Here is a 20,111-nt window from a genome sequence, read left to right on the forward strand (position 1 = left end):
TAAAATATGATAGAAATTGCATTTGATAGTCAATTCAATTATACGTTTATAATTTTAATATAAGATTTTGATTAATCTTTGAATAAGTCCTCTTGTATTCTATATCTTTTGATTATATATTCATTTCATTTTATATATGGGTACTAAACGGGTCGGTTCTAACCCGTTTACTTCTTCTATAAATGTCACCATCATCACCCGGTAAAATCCTCTTTTTTTTCTTTATTTTTTTTCTTTTTTTTTTGTTTTTCCCTTTGTTCGAGCACCTTCTTTTTCTATTTGCTTAGAGAACCCTACCACCGCGTTCGAAGGGCTGGTGACTATCTCCTTCTTCGTTCATCAATCGATTGAATCGATCTTTGAAGAAAATGCAGAATCAGAGGCTGAAGCAACAACAGCAGCAAGCTTTGATGCAACAAGCGCTTCTTCAGCAACAGTCTCTCTATCATCCTGGCCTCTTAGCTCCTCCTCAGGTTCGTCTCCTGTTTTTTTTTTTTTTTTTTTTTTTTTTGGGGGTAATTTATTCAATTTTCTGGTTGTATGAGTGTATTTTGTTGAGTGATTTGTTATTTTTTTGGCATCGCGGTGGATATTCGCGATTTTTAGGTTTTGCTTTGTATTGTGTTTGATTTATCTGGAAATATTGGGCATGAAGATATTAATTTTTTTGTTTTAATTTGTTTGTACTACTTTACTTTTTAGTCGGTTTCGAGATGAGTGCATTTTTTTTGGCAACATTTTAATTCCAATTTTACACCTGACATGATATTTTGGTACATTTGACATATGTAACTATATGATTCAAAAGTTTATTTTTTTTTTTGTTTTTTTAACTCTGTGCTGAGTCAAAATAGGGCAAACAAATTGGAACGGAGTGAGTGTTTTTTTTTCAGAACTGTTTCGACTTGAAGTTGATCCTTTTTTTTTTTTCCTGGTGGACTTGCAGTGCTTTTTGTTAGAAATTTAGTGTTTGGATGTGTATTGGTGGGTTTGGCTGATAAGTGTTGTGTTTATTTAGTTCATTTCTCGGTTGGATGAGGCTTCTCATGATGTGGATCATACTCTTTCTGATACAGGCTTAAGATTGTTGACCCACTTTGATTATCTCAAGAGAAAAACTTAATTATAATAATACAGGCTTAAGGGGTTTGCCTTCTGGGTCGAGCTCGTCGCATCTGGCTTGCCTAGTGCGGTTTTCCTCTCCTATGTGGTTTACGAGCTATTGCATAGGAGCGGGGGCTTTACCCTGTGCGCACCCAAAGGGTAGCGGCTGCGGGTTTCCCTTGTCATAAAAAAAAAAACAACTTAATTATAATAATAAAAAAGGGGGGCTGTTAGAGTATAAATCTGGTCTTTATTGATTTGTAAGAGTTCCCAAATGCATTTATGTTGGTTCTGGTTACTCTTATCTGTATCTCTAAAATTTTGGTTGGATACTTATATTCTTTCTAAGTGTGGAGCATGTTATGCCATAAGTTCGAACTTGGCTTTTTGGAAGCATCTATTTGTGCACTCTTCATTGCAGCACCTCAATTTCTGAAATCTACTTAAATTTCTCTTTACAGTGTGTATAGCACGAAGGAAAATGTTTTTATGAAGATACTTCACACTGAGATTATTTTCTGAATCATTTTTGTGTTTCATTGAGTATAAAAATCAGAGATATATGGTAATCATACAAGGTGGAGGATCGGTATTGAAGATAGACTTTGGTTATGTTCTTATGTATTAAAGATTGATAAATAATATTTTGATTGTTGGTTGAAGTGACATGGAGTATGAGCTTAGTTACATGGAAAAAACTAAATGTAACCAAATAACAATCTACAAATCCATCTTTAATTTCACTATAGCTAGATTTGGTGAGTTTCATGTGATATATGGTCCAAAATGCAATATTCTTAATTTTAAGAGATTTGTTCTTTGAAGAAGTAGTATGTGGACCCTCCTTCAAGGGAGCCAGATAGTGAAAGGTTTATTCTTTTGTTATCTTGCTGATTATGCTTGACCAAGTGATTTATGACTGGGTCAATTTAGAAAGTCTCAAACAAGGCAAGGCTAGATGAAATGCGAAGAAAGATTTGGCTTTTGACTCATAGAAAAAGGACCGTCTCAGCTCAACCTTAAAACCTACTGAGATAAGATAGGTGACTGAAGGGAGAACTAGATGTATTCCTAGGGGCAGTGAGCGTAGTTTGAGAAAGTGAAAAGGAATTATACTTGAATCTGCGAGAGCTGTAGAAACTCTATGTAGTTTGTATATTCATGGTTGTGGCATAGGAAAAGACCATATATTAAAACCATTAGGAACTTCAAATCTTGGAGACATGGTCTAGTCACGAGGTAGTACCTTATTGTGGTGTTGGATTTGAAGTTTTTATGGAGTCTTGTTTTGTTGTAGGAGTCTACCCATTGTTCATAATGTCTCAAAATGATATGTCATAGAGTAACAATGTTTTATTTTAGAGATTTAATTGAATGATGATTATTCCCTCAGTATTAAAATAGCTGCAGACCTTATATATTGCTTAGGTTTACTTTCTCTCTTTTGGCTTGCTAGTGATGTATGGTACTAGGTGAACAGCTCTTTTGAGAGAAAATCCGATTATTCAATGGGATCCTTCTTATGGGAATCAATTATCTTCAATTTTGTCACGAGTTTGTTGTAAATTGGTCCTTTGTAACGGAACTTTCTGCTGTATATCTTCTTCCCCCTTACACAATGAAGTCAACAAAAAATAGGAGGGAGAGGGGAAGAAAGAAGTAGGAAAAAGACAATTTCTAGATACTTGTTGGAACTGTAATGGGATACCATTTTGCTGCCATCATCTATAAAGCTGTATTTAATCTATGACAGAATGCTGCTTTTATGGTCTGTTCTTTTCACTTCTACATCCTTGTTATTTTCTAGCTTTTGTGTGTTGGGGTGGTGGGTTGGGAGAGGGAGCTTTATCTTTTTCTTTATGATTCATGAAATTTCTTCCTGTTTTCCATATATAATCTGTGAATGATGCTTGGATTTTCTACTTTTGTTTATTCTTATCACCTTAGACAGTCATATACATTTGGTTCGATGCAGATTGAGCCAATACCTAGTGGAAATCTGCCTCCTGGGTTTGATCCAAGCACATGCCGCAGTGTGTGAGTGTCCTTTTGGGGTCCCGTCTATTTTTTCTCTCTTCCTGCCTGTTTGCTTTGACGTTTTTGAATTTTATGCATTTAACTTAGTTTTAATTTGTTATGATTTGATTATTGGAGAAGGTTCTTATAGCTTTGTGTATTTTTTTTCCTTTGTTTTTCTTTTTTTAAATCTTTTAGTTTCTTTATTTCTGAGAAAATGCAGGTTTGTTGGGAATATCCACCCGCAAGTGACTGAACCTCTTCTTCAGGAAGTTTTCTCTAGTACTGGTCTTGTGGAAGGATGTAAGCTGATAAGGAAGGAAAAGGTTAATTTTCTTCTCTCCTTGCTTAGCTTGTCTGAATTCTCTACGACTAAGACTTCCTCCCTCTTGTCTTTAAGTATTGTATACTTTTTCTCTCTCTCTGACTCTGTCATTTACAAGTCTGTTCTGTCATGCAGTCATCATATGGTTTCATCCACTACTATGATCGTAGATCAGCTGCACTTGCTATAGTCTCTCTTAATGGAAGGCATCTGTAAGTAAATTTATGAGCTCTCTATTTCAAACTTGGCCTTGGTTCAACTGTGACTCTTACTCTGTCGTTACAGGTTTGGGCAGCCTATTAAAGTTAATTGGGCATTTGCCAGTGGACAGAGGGAGGACACTTCAAGTAAGTTTCAGTTTCTATCTATCAATGTTTAACCCTCAATTAACTTTGCGCTTCGCACATTATTTCTTCTTGGTGCTAGTTTGTGAACCTACGTGAAGAGTGTTTTGCTGCTCTTTGCAGGCCACTTTAATATATTTGTTGGTGATCTGAGCCCCGAAGTTACTGATGCAATGCTATTTGCTTGCTTCTCTGTTTACCCTGGTTGCTCGTAAGTGTCATCCTCCGATTTGAACCCACCCTAAAAAATGTCAGAAGACTCTTTTCATCATTGAATATCACCTAATGATTGTACCATGCCTTTAATGCATTTACTTCAGAAGGTTTAAAATGCATCCACGAGGGAAAAATGATAGGGTTGGCGATGCTTAAATACAATGGCTAATTATCCCTTTTTAATGACAGTGATGCAAGGGTAATGTGGGATCAAAAGACTGGGCGTTCTAGGGGTTTTGGTTTTGTTTCTTTCCGTAACCAACAGGTAACTTTTTGGTATATAGCTTCATGTTTTCTTTTTTCATCCCCTCTTTGATATTGTAATAAATTCTTCTTTTTTTTTTGCAGGATGCTCAAAGTGCCATTAATGATTTAACAGGTAGAGAGCATTTGATCAGTTCTTGTACACATTTCACTTTGTTCAATGTGTATGTTGTAGACCGTTCCTATACAGTAGGAAGCTATAAGATTTCATTTAATCATTAAACCTTAAGTTCAAGTATAAACTTGCTTCTAATCTGAATGGCTGATTGTGCGCATTTTATTTCTCCTTTGTTTCTGAAGGCAAATGGCTTGGTAGTAGGCAGATACGTTGCAACTGGGCTACCAAAGGTGCTAACTCGAATGATGACAAACAGAGTTCTGATGCCAAAAGTGTTGTGGAATTAACAAATGGTTCATCAGGTATGTAGTTTTTTAATGAATCCTTGGCCAGTGCTTTAATTGGTAAAGAAATTTATGCAAGACAAGCTTAAGCACTGTGTATCGACACTAGTTGAATTCAGTACTTGTACTTCACTTCGTTGTGTACTCAGTCAATGTCGTTCTTGCCCCCTTTGTACATGGTCAATATCATAAACTAAATTCCCTGTTTATTTGCCTTTTTGGTATTGTAGAAGATGGTAAAGAGGCAGCGAATAGTGATGCTCCTGAAAATAACCCACAATACACCACTGTTTATGTGGGCAATATTGCTCCTGAGGTGAGGACATCTCTTACCATTGTTTAGTGTCCACCTTTCCTCCATTAAGATGTCAACGTTCTCTTCTAGTTTCCTTCTTGAATTTGCTTCCTGCCTTTGGCAAGGACTTTGCCCTTACAAGTCTTTGTTATTTCAGGTAACACAGCTCGATCTCCATCGCTACTTTCATGCCCTTGGTGCAGGAGTGATTGAGGAAATTCGAATTCAGCGAGATAAAGGATTTGGCTTTGTAAGATACAATACTCATGCTGAGGCAGCTTTAGCAATTCAAATGGGAAATACCCACTCAGTTCTGGGTGGAAGGCAGATTAAGGTTAATCTTTGTGCTTGATACCATTTCAGCTCTAGTTGTGTGATCTTAGACTAATCTGTTGTGTTAAATTTTTATAGCCAACTGCTCTAATTTGTGTGCTTACAGTGTTCGTGGGGTAACAAGCCAACTCCGCCTGGAACAACCTCAAACCCACTTCCTCCACCAGCTCCCACACCATTAGGTATTTCAGCCACTGACCTTTTGGCTTATGAGAGACAGCTAGCTATGAGCAAGATGGGTGGTGTCCCGGGCCTCATGGGTCAATATCCTTTGAAGCAAGCATCAATGGGGATGGCCTCTGGAGCAAGCCAAGCTATATATGATGGTGGTTTCCAGAATGTTGCTGCACAACAGCTCATGTATTATCAGTGATGTGCTGAGATCTGGCTCTGCGGTTGTCGTTGCCTTTCTACCTAGTTTGCCTTTAATAACACTTGTTTTTTTTCTTTTTTTCGTTTTCATGTTCTCTATTTTTGTTCTTAATATTTAGGCATCATGCCTAGTTAGATGTGAGTGCCACGTGTATCAATACGTATAATGTATGCTTTGTCTTCCAGTTTATTAGTAGGAATGAGGGAATACTACGAGGTTTGCTCCATTATTGTTGTTCATACATGCTTTGATCTGGAACATTTTCTTCGTCTTGTTTCGAGAATTTTGATGCAACTTCTCTAGCAGGCAACGCTTTCGGGTACAGTATAAACTTGAGAGGTTGCTACTGCATCCATACAAGTTTGCTTCTTAACCGTCAAGAAAATGAGTTTGTTTTAGTAATGACGTATTTGAATTTGCATTTGCTATTGCTTTTGCTTGTTAACCATCAAGGTTTTAGCAATTACGTATTTGAATTTGCTTCTGCTTGTAGTTTGTGGAATTTTATGTATTAAGGCCATGTATAATAAGAGAGCAAAATAAATTAAAATGGAGGAACATTTTCTTACCGTTAAATTGAAAATCAAATTGTTAAGGATAAATCAACTGAAAATCAACAATAAATATCATATTGATTTGGTTATTAGCGTGTGAAAAAATTAAAAACTGATTAGGTAATACAAAAAACAAAGCGGTCGATGAGCACCTCCGGTATCCCCTTCCTTTTTTAGTTCCGATCATGTTCCCCCTCTACAAATCTCTATTTTTCTATATTACTATTTGTTTTAATGCTATATTAGATAATTAGGTAAAATATTTATTACTAATTATAATTAATAGCTCATTTTCGTCACCTTAGATAAAATTACTGTAAACGATAAAATTATTATATTTAGTAATTAAGCGTAAATAACTTACCATGAAAATCTCTCAAATTCTACATTTTAATTGCATGATTTGTTTCTCAATGATCTGATCTTTATTTGTTAGCTTTAGTTATTTATATGGAAAATTACATAAATACACATCTTATTTTATCATAAACTCTAAAATTTTCTACAATTTAAAAAATTACAAAAGTTTCCTCTTGGATACATCCCTATTCCCTCTCGGATAAATTCCTTCCTTCTTGATACATTCCTCTCCCCTTTCGGATACATTCCTCCCATTTAGTAATGTATCATTCTCAATTTGTGAGCTACGTATCCGTAGATTTTCTGATAAATTCGAGATCCTATATATTCAGAAATTTTTGTAATTTGAAAAAGAATAGAGATATAATGTAATTAGGATCTTAAGAGATTTATGTAATTTTTACAATTTATATTTCGCGGAAAAATTCTTTTAAGTGCATGAAGCAGGTGTTCGGGTCAATACCATCTCGAAAGAGAATTGGATCCTGAACGGGTCCAGTTGGGCTTCCCTTTTTATTCAACCATTTTTATTTATTTATTTATTTACTGAAACAAAACCAAAACGTCCCGAGTCAATTTCTATCCTCTCTCTGTGCTTGTTAATTATGCCCAATACACAGATACTACTTCACTAAGTCTCCGGCACCGGATCAACGCTGCTGTAGAATTTTCCGGCAATGGGGGTTTCGTTTAAGGTTTCCAAAACCGGTGCAAGGTTTCGGCCCAAACCAGTACATCCCGACACCGAAGAACACGACGACGTCGCTGTTGGTGCTAACAAAGAAAGGAATTTAGTTATTTCACAAAACAAATCCAATTCCGCATCGACTGGAAAGCTCACGGTAATTTTACCATTCACATGTTCTGTAATTGGGTTTGATTTTCAATTTCTTCATTTTTTGGTGGTCAGTATGCTAAATTCGTAAATTTTCCCTTTTGTAAGATGAGTTTAATTTGATTTGAGTTCTTTGCATATTTCACTCCCAATGTTTGCTGCTTTTACTGTTGCTCTAGCACGCTCTAAGTGCAAAAAGACAAGTTTTTGAGTTGCACTTGAGCGGGCATTTTCGATTTCTATCCTTTTCCTTATGATCTAACCCTAAACTATTTATTTCCTTGTAAAACCATGAATGAATTTATAATTATGTGAAGTTTGCGTGGCTGACTAACTTTGAGGAGTAAAATATTGAAGGGATATTTGGTTCTTTGGATTGCAATAAATGGATAATTATAAGGTGAATCAAGGGTGTTGCTTAGTGGTCAATGAAGTGGGTTGATAATTCGTGGAACATGTCGGGGTGTGCACAAGCTTGTCTTGACACCAGGATTGTCAAAAATAATAATAATAATAATAATATGTTGATCGTTATACAATGAACACTAATACAAAGATTATAATGCACATGTTGTAATACCAAAGTCAAGATTAGTTGTGTCCTGATATTGCTAATATGTGTATTTTTGTTTCACATTTAATTTCGTATGGAATAATACAGACTGTCACAGAAGTTATGGAAGTATTGGTTTTTATATGTTTTAATTTTTATCTTGGAACTCCTACACTGAATGGTGCAGCCGAAACCAACGTTGTATTAATAATGCACAATTTTGTGTCTGGATTCTTATAAGCAAATTAGACGATCTCAAAGAGTACAATTAGAATATCCTAAACTTCATCTTTTGTAAATGAGGTTGAATGTGCTGGAAACTTCCCTGCCTACACACATTTGATTTGTATGCGAGACTGAAAGAATCCTGAACAGTATGAATGAACATGCAGTAAAGGTAAATGGAGCTTCTAGCTCATGAAATTTAATAAAGAAAGGACATAAATGAAGCCAAACTTTTAGCAAGATCAAGTTGGACTTCTAAAATGTGGTGACGTGAGAGATCCAAGTTGTCAGCTAATGTTCACTGCCTCAAATAGTTAATCCATCATGCATAGTTACTTGACTCATGTGCTGTTAATCTTATTAGCATATCATGAAAAAGTATGCCTCATATATTGTGTTTCTTTTGAAGAATCGCTCAAAATTTTAACTTCACTGATAACATCCTCCTGTCTGCCATAGGGTGCGGTTGTGCATGGAAGCAAGGATGTTACCACAGTCCCTGGTAAGTGAAGATATTGTAAAGGAATTCCATTTATATGGGGAGGTCAAATGACCGTTCTCTCTCCCACTTATGTTACCATTTTTTTAATTTCAAGAGTTGTGCATTTTTCAGTATTCTTATTTTGCTGTATTGAGCAGATAATGAAGTTTCCTTCACATTGTGCCTTTTCCTGGATGGATATTCTATTGGGAAGCCCTCTGAGGTTTGTTGTTAATCATCTCATATGCACTATATAATAGTTCAGGCTTTGGGCTGATGGTTTTATGTTTTCCTTTTCAGATGCAGAATGAATATGGGCATCAAGCCTCTGAAAATGTTCCGAAATTATTGCATCCATATGATAGAGCATCTGAAACTCTCTTTTCAGTAAGTGTACTGAGCTTTATTTTTCCTCTTTTCCTTATCTCTCTCTATCTCTGGGTGTGTGGATCATCTGTTGCTTTGTTCCTGAACTCTTTTTTTAACAAATTTATAGCAAAAGAAGATAGTGTAAAATATATGTACAAATGAGAATCAACCACAATCATCTATCAAGTTTTTACAACTATCTATTCCAAAAGAATTCTCTCGTTACAAGAAATATATGAATGACACTTTGATATTTTTATTCTTAATTTACACTCGCAAGTCACAATACAACTTCCTATTCAATCCAAATATGTCCAAACTGCATACATTGGTTACCTCCAGCTAGACGTCTCAGTCCTTGGTAGCACCTAGAGAAAAGCCCGGGGCCAACATCTGTGATGTAAGGCTACTGTGCACCAGTAGGTGGTGCCCTCGCCATTGTCTTTACAAGCAATTCCAACTCACGATAATTTGCTTAGTCTTCTTAGATTATCCGCCATTAAGGTCACATCCTGCATTGCACCTACCAAGTGAAAAAAGCTGCTCTGTGGTGGTACCCAAATGTACTCAGCACCTCGCTCTTCTCCTTGCCTTCTGTTAACTCCCTGTATTTAGTTCCCGGCCCCGCCATATCCTCTTGTCTTCCTAACATGAACAGCTTGCAAAATACATTTATTTTCAGGTAGTTCTTAGTCATAGGTCTTGAGCTGCTAGCAAATAGTAGTATATTTTCGTGAAAGTCTAGTGTGATTGAGAAACAGAAACTTGATGCTCAGTTTTAAGTTGAACTCATCTGTCTGTGCTTTTTATAAGGATTTATCTGTCTTTTTTTTTAAAAAAAAGAAAAAAAGTTAAAAGAAGGATTTATCTGTCTATATACACTTGATCAGCAAAAACCTTATGGTGTGGTCGTTTTCATTTTGATAGTAATTAGCTTTTATAATAATAAGTCCTGTCATTATTAATTGGACTGGAGGAGTGAAAGCCCCACTTGATTGTGGGAATGCTTACAGTTTCTGATGCCAAAGCCATTCCACTCTTTACTCTTTCCTTTTCCAGGATGGATTTGGCTTCAGTATTCCTGAAGGAACTAAGTTTGCGGTTATGTAGATGATAACCAGCTTATACAAAGTTTGTTTGATTATCTTGTTCTACTATCTTATCTTTTCTTTGTATATTTGTACTGTTACCTTTCTCAAAATAATTTTTTTTGTATATTTATGCAACTGGAGGCAATTGAGTCTGGACATCTGCCAGGCGATATTTTGGAGGATATACCTTGCAAATATGTTGACGGAACTCTAGTCTGCGAGGTAAGGTTTCTGGTCCAGAAGAGCAATTATAACTCCTATAAGATTTATAATATCATGGGTTGTACTTTCTTCAATTTGTATTCACCATCTTGTGAATAGAGAATTGTTGTTTGTTTGTCGTATGCTAAGAGATGCTAATAGACCCGCTTCTTCTTAAGAAACACAAGCTCCCTCTGTCACAAAATGCGGAGTTGGAGTGAAATAGTTAAAGCATCTAATATTCGGTTTGGACTTTGGATTAGAAAATCAATCTTTCAATTTAGCTTTTTACTCTTGTATTTTTCTAACCTGTTTAGGATACGCTTTTCTCATGCCAATGGTCTTATGGGAAACAACAAGGTCTACGTACACCCCACCCTCATCATATCCCATTTATGGGGTCATACTGGGTATTATGTTGTTGTAGTAAAGTTACATATTTGGTAAATATGCAAGTAAAATATATCATAAATCCGTGTTTTATAATTAAAATATTGGGTACGTTTTACCTATAAAAATAAAAATAATAATTTAGGTACGTTTGAATGGATCCTTGTAAAAGGAAAAAATGTTAAATTCCCCAATACTTGTAGTGTCATGTAGACAGGAGAGAGGAAATTAGATTATGGGTTTGGAACTTCCAATTTTGCGTCTCTACTTAATGGAAGAGATCAAAACAACAAATGGACTTTTAACAGGATGTCAGTCACTCAGCTTTGTCATTGACTTTATTCTTCTTCTTGCGATATTTTCTACCTTCTACATTTATTTGTTCTCCTTCTGAAATTACTGTCACCATTCCTTTCCCTATTACATAAACATAGAATTAGGATAGTGTTTTATTACTTAAAATTACTATTGCAGGTGCGAGATTATCGTAAGTGCTTCCCTGAAGTTGGACAAAATGCGCCTTCAGCCACTGGTTGTCCCATTATTAACAGAGTATGTCTAAAAATGTCTCTTGAAAATGTGGTGAAGGACATTCCATTGATTTCAGATAGTGCTTGGACATATGGTGATATGATGGTTAGTAAGATCGACCCCTCTTAGTGGCATTCAAATGGTTTTGTATTTTAAAGAATTATTCTCTTATGCTGTAGGAAGTCGAATCCCGGATATTAAGAGCCCTACAACCACAACTCTGCTTAGACCCCGCCCCAAAGTTAGAAAGCCTCCACAACAACAAAGCTTCCTCAAAGGTAGTGTGCTTTATTCATCTTCATGTGGTAGAAGGAGCTCATGTATTTAAACTGTCCTATATTTCGTTTACAGTTAACATTGGGTATAGGAAATCTAAGGAGGAAAAGACTAAGGCAGCTTCCAGATGTGATTGTCATGTCTAATGATAAGATCCATGGGAAAAATATTTGCATAGATAGAGTGCCAGAAAGTTCAAGGTCAGGAGACACTGGACAGCTTCTGCCGCAGCCTGCTCATGAGAATCTGAACCGACAAAATAATGGACCAACCAATATGTTGGCACTAAGAAGTAACAGTTTTGGGTCTGAGACCTCTATTCCAGCATCGCCTTCGGTATCTCAGCAACCAAAGTATCAAATGGGGGTTGTGAGTCCAAGAATCATGCAGGACCATAGGTCAGGAGTTTTAAATGCATCAGTAGCTTCTCCTGCTGCGCCAGAAATGATGCTTTCATATGCAGATGCGATGAGCTCTGGTGCTGCTTCTTTACATGGTAAGAGAGAGAATCATGATGGCCAAGCATCTCCCCTGTCCAATTTAAACAAGAGGGCAAGGTTTACACATATGAGTGCTGATTCCAATCAACAGCAACTTATAGGAGGACAAATAGATGGATCTCATGCTCCAGATTTGCACTGGAAAAATTCCTTATTACAGCAACATTCAGTTCCCAGGGGAATTCCATATGCTAATACAAACATGCAAAAGTATCCTCAACAAATTTTTGAAGGGGGTCTGAACCAGGAAGCTGGAACAATGCCATTCACTGCAGGACAGCAAGGAATAAAGTATAACTTAAAGGAAGAGCCTGCTGAGATAGAGAGATTGGACAAATTAGAGCCAGGAAGGACTAAAAATGAGATGCAGATGGTGGAATCGGATATGAACCTTATGGAATCCCAGCAGGCCCGACTAAAGCAGAGAATGACTCAGCAGTTTACGCGGTCTGGTTTTCCTCAGACACCCTGGAATGGCCTTGGTCAGCCTCTTGAAAACAATCTTCGGAAAGAAGATCCATTCCAGAACAGGAAAATGGTGCAAAGTCCTCGTGTATCTGCAGGAGGCTTGCCTCAATCTCCTTTATCCTCTAAGTCTGGAGAGTTTTCTAATGGTTCTGTAGGAGCTCAATACGGTGCAGCTGTGACTAGTGGACTTATACAATCAATGAAGGAGAAGCAAGGATCCACATCTGTTGCTCCAGCTGGTGGAACAACTTCTATGACTTCTAGCGCCAATGATTCCATGCAGCGGCAACACCAGGCTCAAATTGCTGCAAGGCGGAGATCCAATTCTGTTCCTAAGGCCCCCATGATGAGTGGAGTCGGTTCTCCTGCCAGTGTCAGTACCATGAGTCTTCCAATAAATGCAAGCAGTCCTCCCGTAGGATCTACACAATCAGCTGACCAAATCATACTTGAAAGGTTCTCCAAAATTGAAATGCTGACAACTAGGTATGTTTATAGGACATTATTTTGACCATTTAAATAAGCTGTTATTTTGAATGAGCACAAGTTTATTATGTCAAATAGAGCACTTAAATTGTGTCATCTTGGTCAAAGGATATACCTCACATGCATATGTTACCTTTTGATAACTGATTCATTTAAAATAGTCTTTTGTGATTGTATTCCGTCGTTATAAAGGAGCTTAGTGGTTCAGTATCTGTGGTCTAGAAGTGCCAGACTATAACAATGGGCCAGACTAAAACAATAGAAGCTGTCTTATGTGGGACAACCAATGTTACTGGTGTGTAACATGTGTGTTGTGGGGGTGGGAGGCACTGGAAGAGTAGCTGCTCTAATATTCATATAATTCTATGCTATACCTTTAAAAATATGGAATACTTAAACGAGAATCCCAAAAACATAATCTAAGGTTTATGTTGAAAAAGGCTAGAGGGAACAACTGCTTTGTCATGTTGCCTATTTCTTGAACAACAGCTTTAGGAAGATAATTGAGACTAAATTAAGTGAATGCTTAAGCTCGTTGCCAGGTTTATTGCAAATTATGCAAAATATCATTATATGAATGCGCAAAGATGACGAGCTCAAAAAGAGAGACAGTCCTTTTTTGGTTCTCCGAAAAAAAGGGACTAGACAATGTTGACATGGGATGGAGGGATAAGTGTATCTTCTTCATCAAAAAATGGAGGGATAAGTGTATCTTTGTTCCTGGTCTCTGTTTTGTCTTTTCTCTGTCATTCCTACAGTAATGATCATATTTTTCTCTTTTTGGTGATAAATTTGATCATGCTCTTAAGCTATTTCATTTTTACAGCTTAAGTTGTCGGTTTGGTTTCTTCATTTCTTTCGTCTTGCACCCTTAAGTTTTAGCTAAACCCAGTATCTGCTCTTTTCTCCTGTAGCCCAGAAATCATGCCTGAAATGTATCTCAAAATGCATCCAATGCTGACGTCTGAGTTTATATCTTATTACTTAATGGGTATTAATAAGAACACGGTCCATTATTGTGCAGGAAATTACACCCAAATGACCTTGGAAATGGGTGGTCCTGAACTTTTGACCCCCACTTGCCCCATGGCAAACCTTCATGGTCAAAAGTCAAAACTTGTTAAACTTGAAGTCTTGACCATGAGGCAAACAAGGTTAAGAGTTCACGACCACCCACCTCCAAGCCCATTCTTGTAAATCATCCACTATTGTGCATAATAGGGTTCTGGTTTGAGTGATGAGTTACAATTTCACATTTCACCCGTCATCCACTATATAAATAATAATTCTTTTACTCCCCCATGCTTGTTCAAGTGATATCAAGTGATCTTTACTTCAGATGTAATTTATATCTTCTTATCATCTTGCTATTTTAACTGTGTATTTTTTCTCAACCACTGTTCTTAAAGCTTGATACTCCTATATAAAAATCCTCAAAAGCTCACATCAACCATCTGAGTTTCAGGTTTCAACTTAATCCCAAAAAGAGCAAGGTCGAGGAGTACTCTAGCAGGAAGCCAAATGTCTTTCCTACTCAGCAGCTGCATGTTCATCTTTCTAATGATTCAAACAACGAGAATGTCAAAGATGAATCCTGCAAAATGTCATTGTCAAAATCATTAGTAGGTGGCAGTACAAATGTTTGCAAAAGAAGAGTCTTGGATTTTCTGCAGACAGAGCGCGTTCTTCAAGGTCTGTCCATTATTAATGCACTCTCAATCTGTATCATATGCTATTTTCTAACCAATCCTTTGACTGCTTGATGTTATCTACTAGGAAATGGTTATTCATGTGTTCCTAAGGCGCGGACTAGAATGGTCTTGTCCGAAAAGCCAAATGACGGTACTGTGTCAATGCTTATTGGAGAAATAGAAGAGGTCGAATACACGACTGTTGAGGATCACCTCCCAACGCTGCCGAATACTGTGAGTGTTGTGCACAATATTTGTTTGTATGAACCAGACTGGACCAACCTCCTTTTTGGTGTCCACTCATTCTACTTGATCAAGTAGGACGAGATTCTGAAGCCAGTTATTCTGAGCTGAATTTTTAATTTAAAAGCTATATGGGAGCACCCTTAAAAGTAAAGTGGAAGAATGATAAGCATTCCATAACTCCTGGATCTAGGTTTCGATATGGTGGAGCTTTGAAATCCATTTCTGCTAGCATGTGCCAATCTTAATGGTGCAAATGTGTACAATACTCATTCGAACTCATTAAATTGGCTTGAACCTATTCAAGGCTAGCAGTTGAACCTTTTCATCAAACCAGCACTAAGATGGTAAACTAGCATTTACATCCAAAAAGCAAGAGTGTAGTCCTGTTTAGTTCTGCAGGAACTGATAGAATCTATACTCGTTTAGTTGTGCAGGAACTAATAAAATCTATCATTGTTTCATCATCATTGACATATTTAAATTTACACCAAAAAGAAAGTGAAATATACAGTCAGTTGGATATGGTAATCCTTGTAGCTTTAATTAATAAATTAAAAGAAGTCATATTGAGATAGATCTTATTGTTGTTCAAGTTATCTTTCTATAGCAGTTACATCGAGTAGAAAATCCTGTTCAATTTTGAGTTGAGCTATGGTGTATAACCTTCTCATAAGGTGAGTTATCCTGACATTTACATATCAAGTCTTAGGATCAGTCGATCAAATATTTGATGATAATCGCCTTTGATATGCATCTATCAATATCTTTGATGATGTTTGCCTCAGATGAATTCTAGATTTCAAACATTTAATCAAATTTCTCCTAGCAAAGTCTTAGTAAAGCGAGTAACAGAAATAGCTAGACGCAATTTTCGAGTTACTTAAGAGACATCAATTTGTTATATGATAAGGTGTATCTGAAACATGGAGAATTGGAGGAGACCTCATAGTAGCTGCTATAAGAGGCATTTTATTTTCATTTGTTTCAACCATTTTAAATTGGGATGCCAGTGAAAGAAACTTACAATGATCTTATGCATTTCTGTTTCTTATGTCTGAAATTTTCTTGTGACAGCACTTTGCAGACTTGCTTGCTGCACAGTTTTGTTCACTGGTAAGTTGTTTGCGTAAAATATAAAGCACAAAGGATCAATATTGCTTTATCAACTTGTTCTTATTTTTCCGTGCACCAATGTGTTTGCAGATGGCACGCGAAGGATACCTTGTGGAAGATCATGTCCAACCTAGACCAATCAGCATGAATCGTGCTTCAAGTAGTCAAACTAACATGCCAGGAATGCCACCAAATGGGTCAGTAGCTGATCTGCAGCAATACACCGAAGGGGTCTCTGGTCAGTTGTCCAATGAGCTTGCAAGGCCCTCTAACGGTATTAATTCATCAATAAATTCACCCCAGAACATGCAAGGCCAGAGAATACTGCCTTCCGGGAATGCTCAAGCATTACAGATCTCTCAAGGACTCCTGACGGGGGTTTCAATGCCTTCTAGAGCTCAACAATCTGATCCTTTATCCCCTCTGCAGCAGCAGCAACAACAGCAGCAGCAGAATCAACATCCTCTGATACAACAGCAACATCCACAGTTACAAAGATCCCAACTAATGCTTGCTTCAAATCCACTTGCTCACCTAAATACAGTTGGCCAGAATTCAATGCAGTTGGGTAATCAAATGGCTAATAAACCATCGGCAGTGCAACTTCAGCTATTACAACAGCAACAGCAGCAGCAGCAGCAGCAGCAACAACAACCACAACAGTTGCAGTCGCAACAATCCCAGTCGCAGCATCCACAGATGCAGAGGAAAATGATGATGAGCCTTGGTAATGTAGGTATGGGGAACATTAGCAATAACATCGCGGCGCTTGGTGGCCTTAGTAATGTTATGGGCATGGGAGGTGTAAGAGGAGTTGGTGGACCTGGAATTTCAGCTCCAATGGGAGCCATCGCTGGCATGGGCAATATATCTCAGAACACAATAAATATAAGCCAGGCAAATAATATCAGTAACGCAATCAGCCAGCAACTTCGCAGTGGTGCACTCACTCCACAACAAGCTGTTTTCATGCAAACCAAACTGAGAATGGTAGCACAGAATCGAACAAATATGTTGGGGAGCCCACAGTCAAGTTTAGGTGGTATTACAGGAAATAGACAAATGCATCCAGGTTCTACCGGTCTTTCAATCTTGGGTTCCCTCAACCGAGGTAATATCAATCCAATGCAGCGACCAGGAATGGGTCCAATGGGTCCGCCAAAACTAATGGCAGGTATGAATCTTTACATGAACCAGCAGCAACAACAACAGCAACAACAACAGCAGCAGCAGCAGCAGCAGCAGCAGCAGCAGCAACAGATACAGTTACAGCAGCAACAAATGCAGCAGCAACACATACAACAGCAGCAGCAATTGCAGCAACAGCAGCAAGAGACAGCTTCACCTTTACAGGCTGTAGTTTCACCTCCTCCAGTGGGCTCACCTTCAAATCTGGCAATCCCACAACAAATGAACCAAAATTCCCAGCAGCCACAGCAGCAACAACAACAGCAACATCAACAGGCCAGCCCACAGCAGATGAGCCAACGAACTCCACTCAGCCCACAGCTGAGTTCAGGGGCTATCCATCCTATGAGTACTGGTAATCCAGAAGCTTGCCCAGCAAGCCCTCAGTTGAGTTCACAAACCTTGGGGTCAGTAGGTAGTATAACCAATTCTCCGATGGAACTACAAGGTGTGAACAAGAGTAATTCCATTAATAATGCCTAATTGAGATGTAAGCTTCAGCTCCTTTAAAACGGTAGGCTGTTGCTATATCATCCCTGCCATGTCTATGTATACATCTGGTCAGGTTACCGTGAAGATGAAACAAAATGGTGCCTCTGGCCAGTGCTGGTTGAACAGATGTCTTTATAGGTTGTAGAACATGGATTGTCTGGTTTAATGGAATCCCAAAAAGGAAACCAGAGAGGACTTGGGGCATGCAAATTATTCATCTTTTTGCTCGAGAGAGTGAAGAGACAGCTTTTAATCTCCTGAGCAGGCTGAAAGAACACATGCTCCAATGTTGATCTGTGATAAGCTGGTCGAGCAACAATTATTCTAGGTTTATTCATATGTTTTGGGTATTCTATATGAGACGGATAATTCAGATTGTCTGGATTTGTTGTGATCAATCATATTGTAGTTCAATATGATCCTTGAGAACAGATTGTAGTTCATATCATAACCAGTGATATATAAAGATTTAACTCCAGTCTTGCATGAAGGAAATGTCATAGTTGTGATCTCTAGGTTGATAAACGTGTAAATGAGTACAATGTTTATGTGTATACAGTTTCTTATTTTCCTGGTAAAAGAATCATAGTTAGACCACATACTTCCAGATTAAAGAAACTTTTATGTCTGGTTGTATCGAATATGCCATCTGCCAAGTATGGCGTAATTGAGTACTCGGATAGGTAGTGCTTGTGCAGGGGATTATATTGACTTTATTTCGAAATTCGAATCTTGCCATTCTTTATTTGGAAACCCCAGGGTGTACTTTGTGGTAACCTGCTCATTGTGATAGATTGCAAATCACGTAGAAAATGTAAACCGTACTAGGTATGCCTCATGCGACGAGCTCGTGGCTGAGTAGCAAACAAAGGCTGGAATCAATCCCTTCGAACCACTCAACTATGCCCTTGGAGGCAATCTTGCCATTCTTTTTGCACCTAAACTCCCATCAATTTCTCCACTGAAGCCTAGAAACCAAAACTTGTCCCAAGTTGGTACTGATTTCACCTTGTGGTGGATTACGCGACTTTCTTTGTTTTTAATGTGCATTAGTTCATGTATCTAACGCCTTGGAGCATCCCTTTTTTTTTACATTTTGAGGACCCCAGTAATGAGTTGGGGAATTCTTATGTTTAGTTGCACCATTTTTTCAAGTCATATTTTCGCATTTACGAGCCAAATTTTAGGAATTATGTGACTTTCTTGGTATTTCGTGTATATTACACCATGGATCTGGCGGCTTGGAGCACCCAAATTTTTTTCCAGAAAAAACTTTATGAGGATCTCCGTGAGTTGGGCAAGCATTACATATAGTCACACTATTTTTTTAATGAATATTTTCGCATTTACGAGCCAACTTTTAGAAATTACGCGACTTTCTTTGTTTTTCGTGCATATTAGCACATGGATCTGACGCTTTGGATAACCCAATTTTTTTCTTCAAATAATGAGTTGGGGAGGGATTAATATTTTCGCATTTACGAGCCAACTTATAGGAATTACGCGACTTTCTTGGTTTTTCGTGTGTATTAGCCCATAGATTTGGCGCTTTGGAGCATCCAAAATTTTTTCTGAAAAAACTTTATGAGGACCTCCGTAAAGAGCTGAGAAGCATTACGTATAGTCAAACCATTTTTTAAGGCATATTTTAGCATTTGCGAGTCAACTTTTAGGAATTACGCGACTTTTTTGATTTTTCGTGTGTAATGCCCATAGATCTGGCGCCTTGGAGCACCCAATTTTTGTTTATGTAAAAACTTTATGAGGATCTCCGTAATAAGTTGGGGAAGCATTACGTAAAGTCACACCATTTTAAATCATATTTTCACATTTACGAGCCAACTTTTAGGAATTTCGTGTGTATTAGCCCAAAGATTTGGTGCCTTGGAGCACATGATTTTTTTTTTATCAAAATTTTTTATGAGGACCACCGTAATGAGTTGGGGAAGAATTACGTGTAGTTGAACCATTTTTAAGACATCTTCACATTTGCGAACCAACTTTTAGGAATAACGTGATTTTCTTGGTTTTTCTTGTGTATTAGCCCATAGATCTAGCGTCTTGGAGCACCCACAATATTTTTTTGAAAAAACTTTAACAAAGACCTCCGTAATGAGTTGGAGAAGCATTACGTATAGTCGCACCATCTTTTTAAGGTATTTTTTAACATTTACAAGCCAAATTTTATGAATTACGCTTTTTTTTTGTTTTTTTCGTGTGTATTAGCCCATGGATATGGCGCATTGGAGAACCCAAATTATTTTTTTCTGAAAAAACTTTTTGAGGACCTCCGTAATGAGTTGGGGAAGCATTACGTATAGTCACACAATTTTAAAGTCATATTTTTGCATTTAAGAAATAACTTTTAGAAATTACGCGACTTTCTTGT

General features: G+C 37.5%; 2 protein-coding genes across 2 annotated transcripts; both read left to right on the top strand.

Annotated features, from left to right (window-relative positions):
• Nucleotides 1-252: 252 nt before the first annotated feature.
• LOC102577639 (oligouridylate binding protein-like protein) lies at nt 253-5,856 on the top strand (the record flags this gene model as incomplete). Its single annotated transcript, NM_001288490.1, is given in 12 exon segments — nt 253-473; nt 3,080-3,141; nt 3,344-3,446; nt 3,581-3,657; nt 3,731-3,792; nt 3,913-4,000; nt 4,195-4,270; nt 4,354-4,384; nt 4,570-4,689; nt 4,902-4,987; nt 5,124-5,300; nt 5,406-5,856. Coding segments are annotated over 12 exon segments (1,254 nt in total). The 3' UTR covers nt 5,673-5,856.
• A 1,287-nt stretch (nt 5,857-7,143) lies between these two features.
• On the top strand, nt 7,144-18,297 carry LOC102598206 (mediator of RNA polymerase II transcription subunit 15a). The gene is made up of 12 exons (XM_006357353.2): nt 7,144-7,428; nt 8,659-8,701; nt 8,839-8,903; nt 8,981-9,067; nt 10,282-10,362; nt 11,206-11,367; nt 11,442-11,540; nt 11,614-12,992; nt 14,458-14,684; nt 14,769-14,917; nt 16,004-16,042; nt 16,133-18,297. Exons 1-12 carry the CDS (start codon nt 7,264-7,266, stop codon nt 17,711-17,713), a joined length of 4,077 nt encoding a protein of 1,358 aa, XP_006357415.1. The 5' UTR covers nt 7,144-7,263; the 3' UTR covers nt 17,714-18,297.
• Nucleotides 18,298-20,111: the final 1,814 nt, after the last annotated feature.

Source organism: Solanum tuberosum, unplaced genomic scaffold (genome assembly GCF_000226075.1).
Source record: "Solanum tuberosum cultivar DM 1-3 516 R44 unplaced genomic scaffold, SolTub_3.0 scf00246, whole genome shotgun sequence".
NCBI lineage: Eukaryota > Viridiplantae > Streptophyta > Magnoliopsida > Solanales > Solanaceae > Solanum > Solanum tuberosum.

What these genes read in the sequence shown, in the direction of transcription:
- LOC102598206 (XM_006357353.2), top strand. Translation starts at nt 7,264, where the DNA reads ATGGGGGTTTCGTTTAAGGTTTCCAAAACCGGTGCAAGGTTTCGGCCC. An exon ending in ATTGAAATGCTGACAACTAG is followed by an intron (nt 12,993 to 14,457) that starts GTATGTTTATAG and finishes TCTGAGTTTCAG; the next exon opens with GTTTCAACTTAATCCCAAAA. An exon ending in GACAGAGCGCGTTCTTCAAG is followed by an intron (nt 14,685 to 14,768) that starts GTCTGTCCATTA and finishes GTTATCTACTAG; the next exon opens with GAAATGGTTATTCATGTGTT.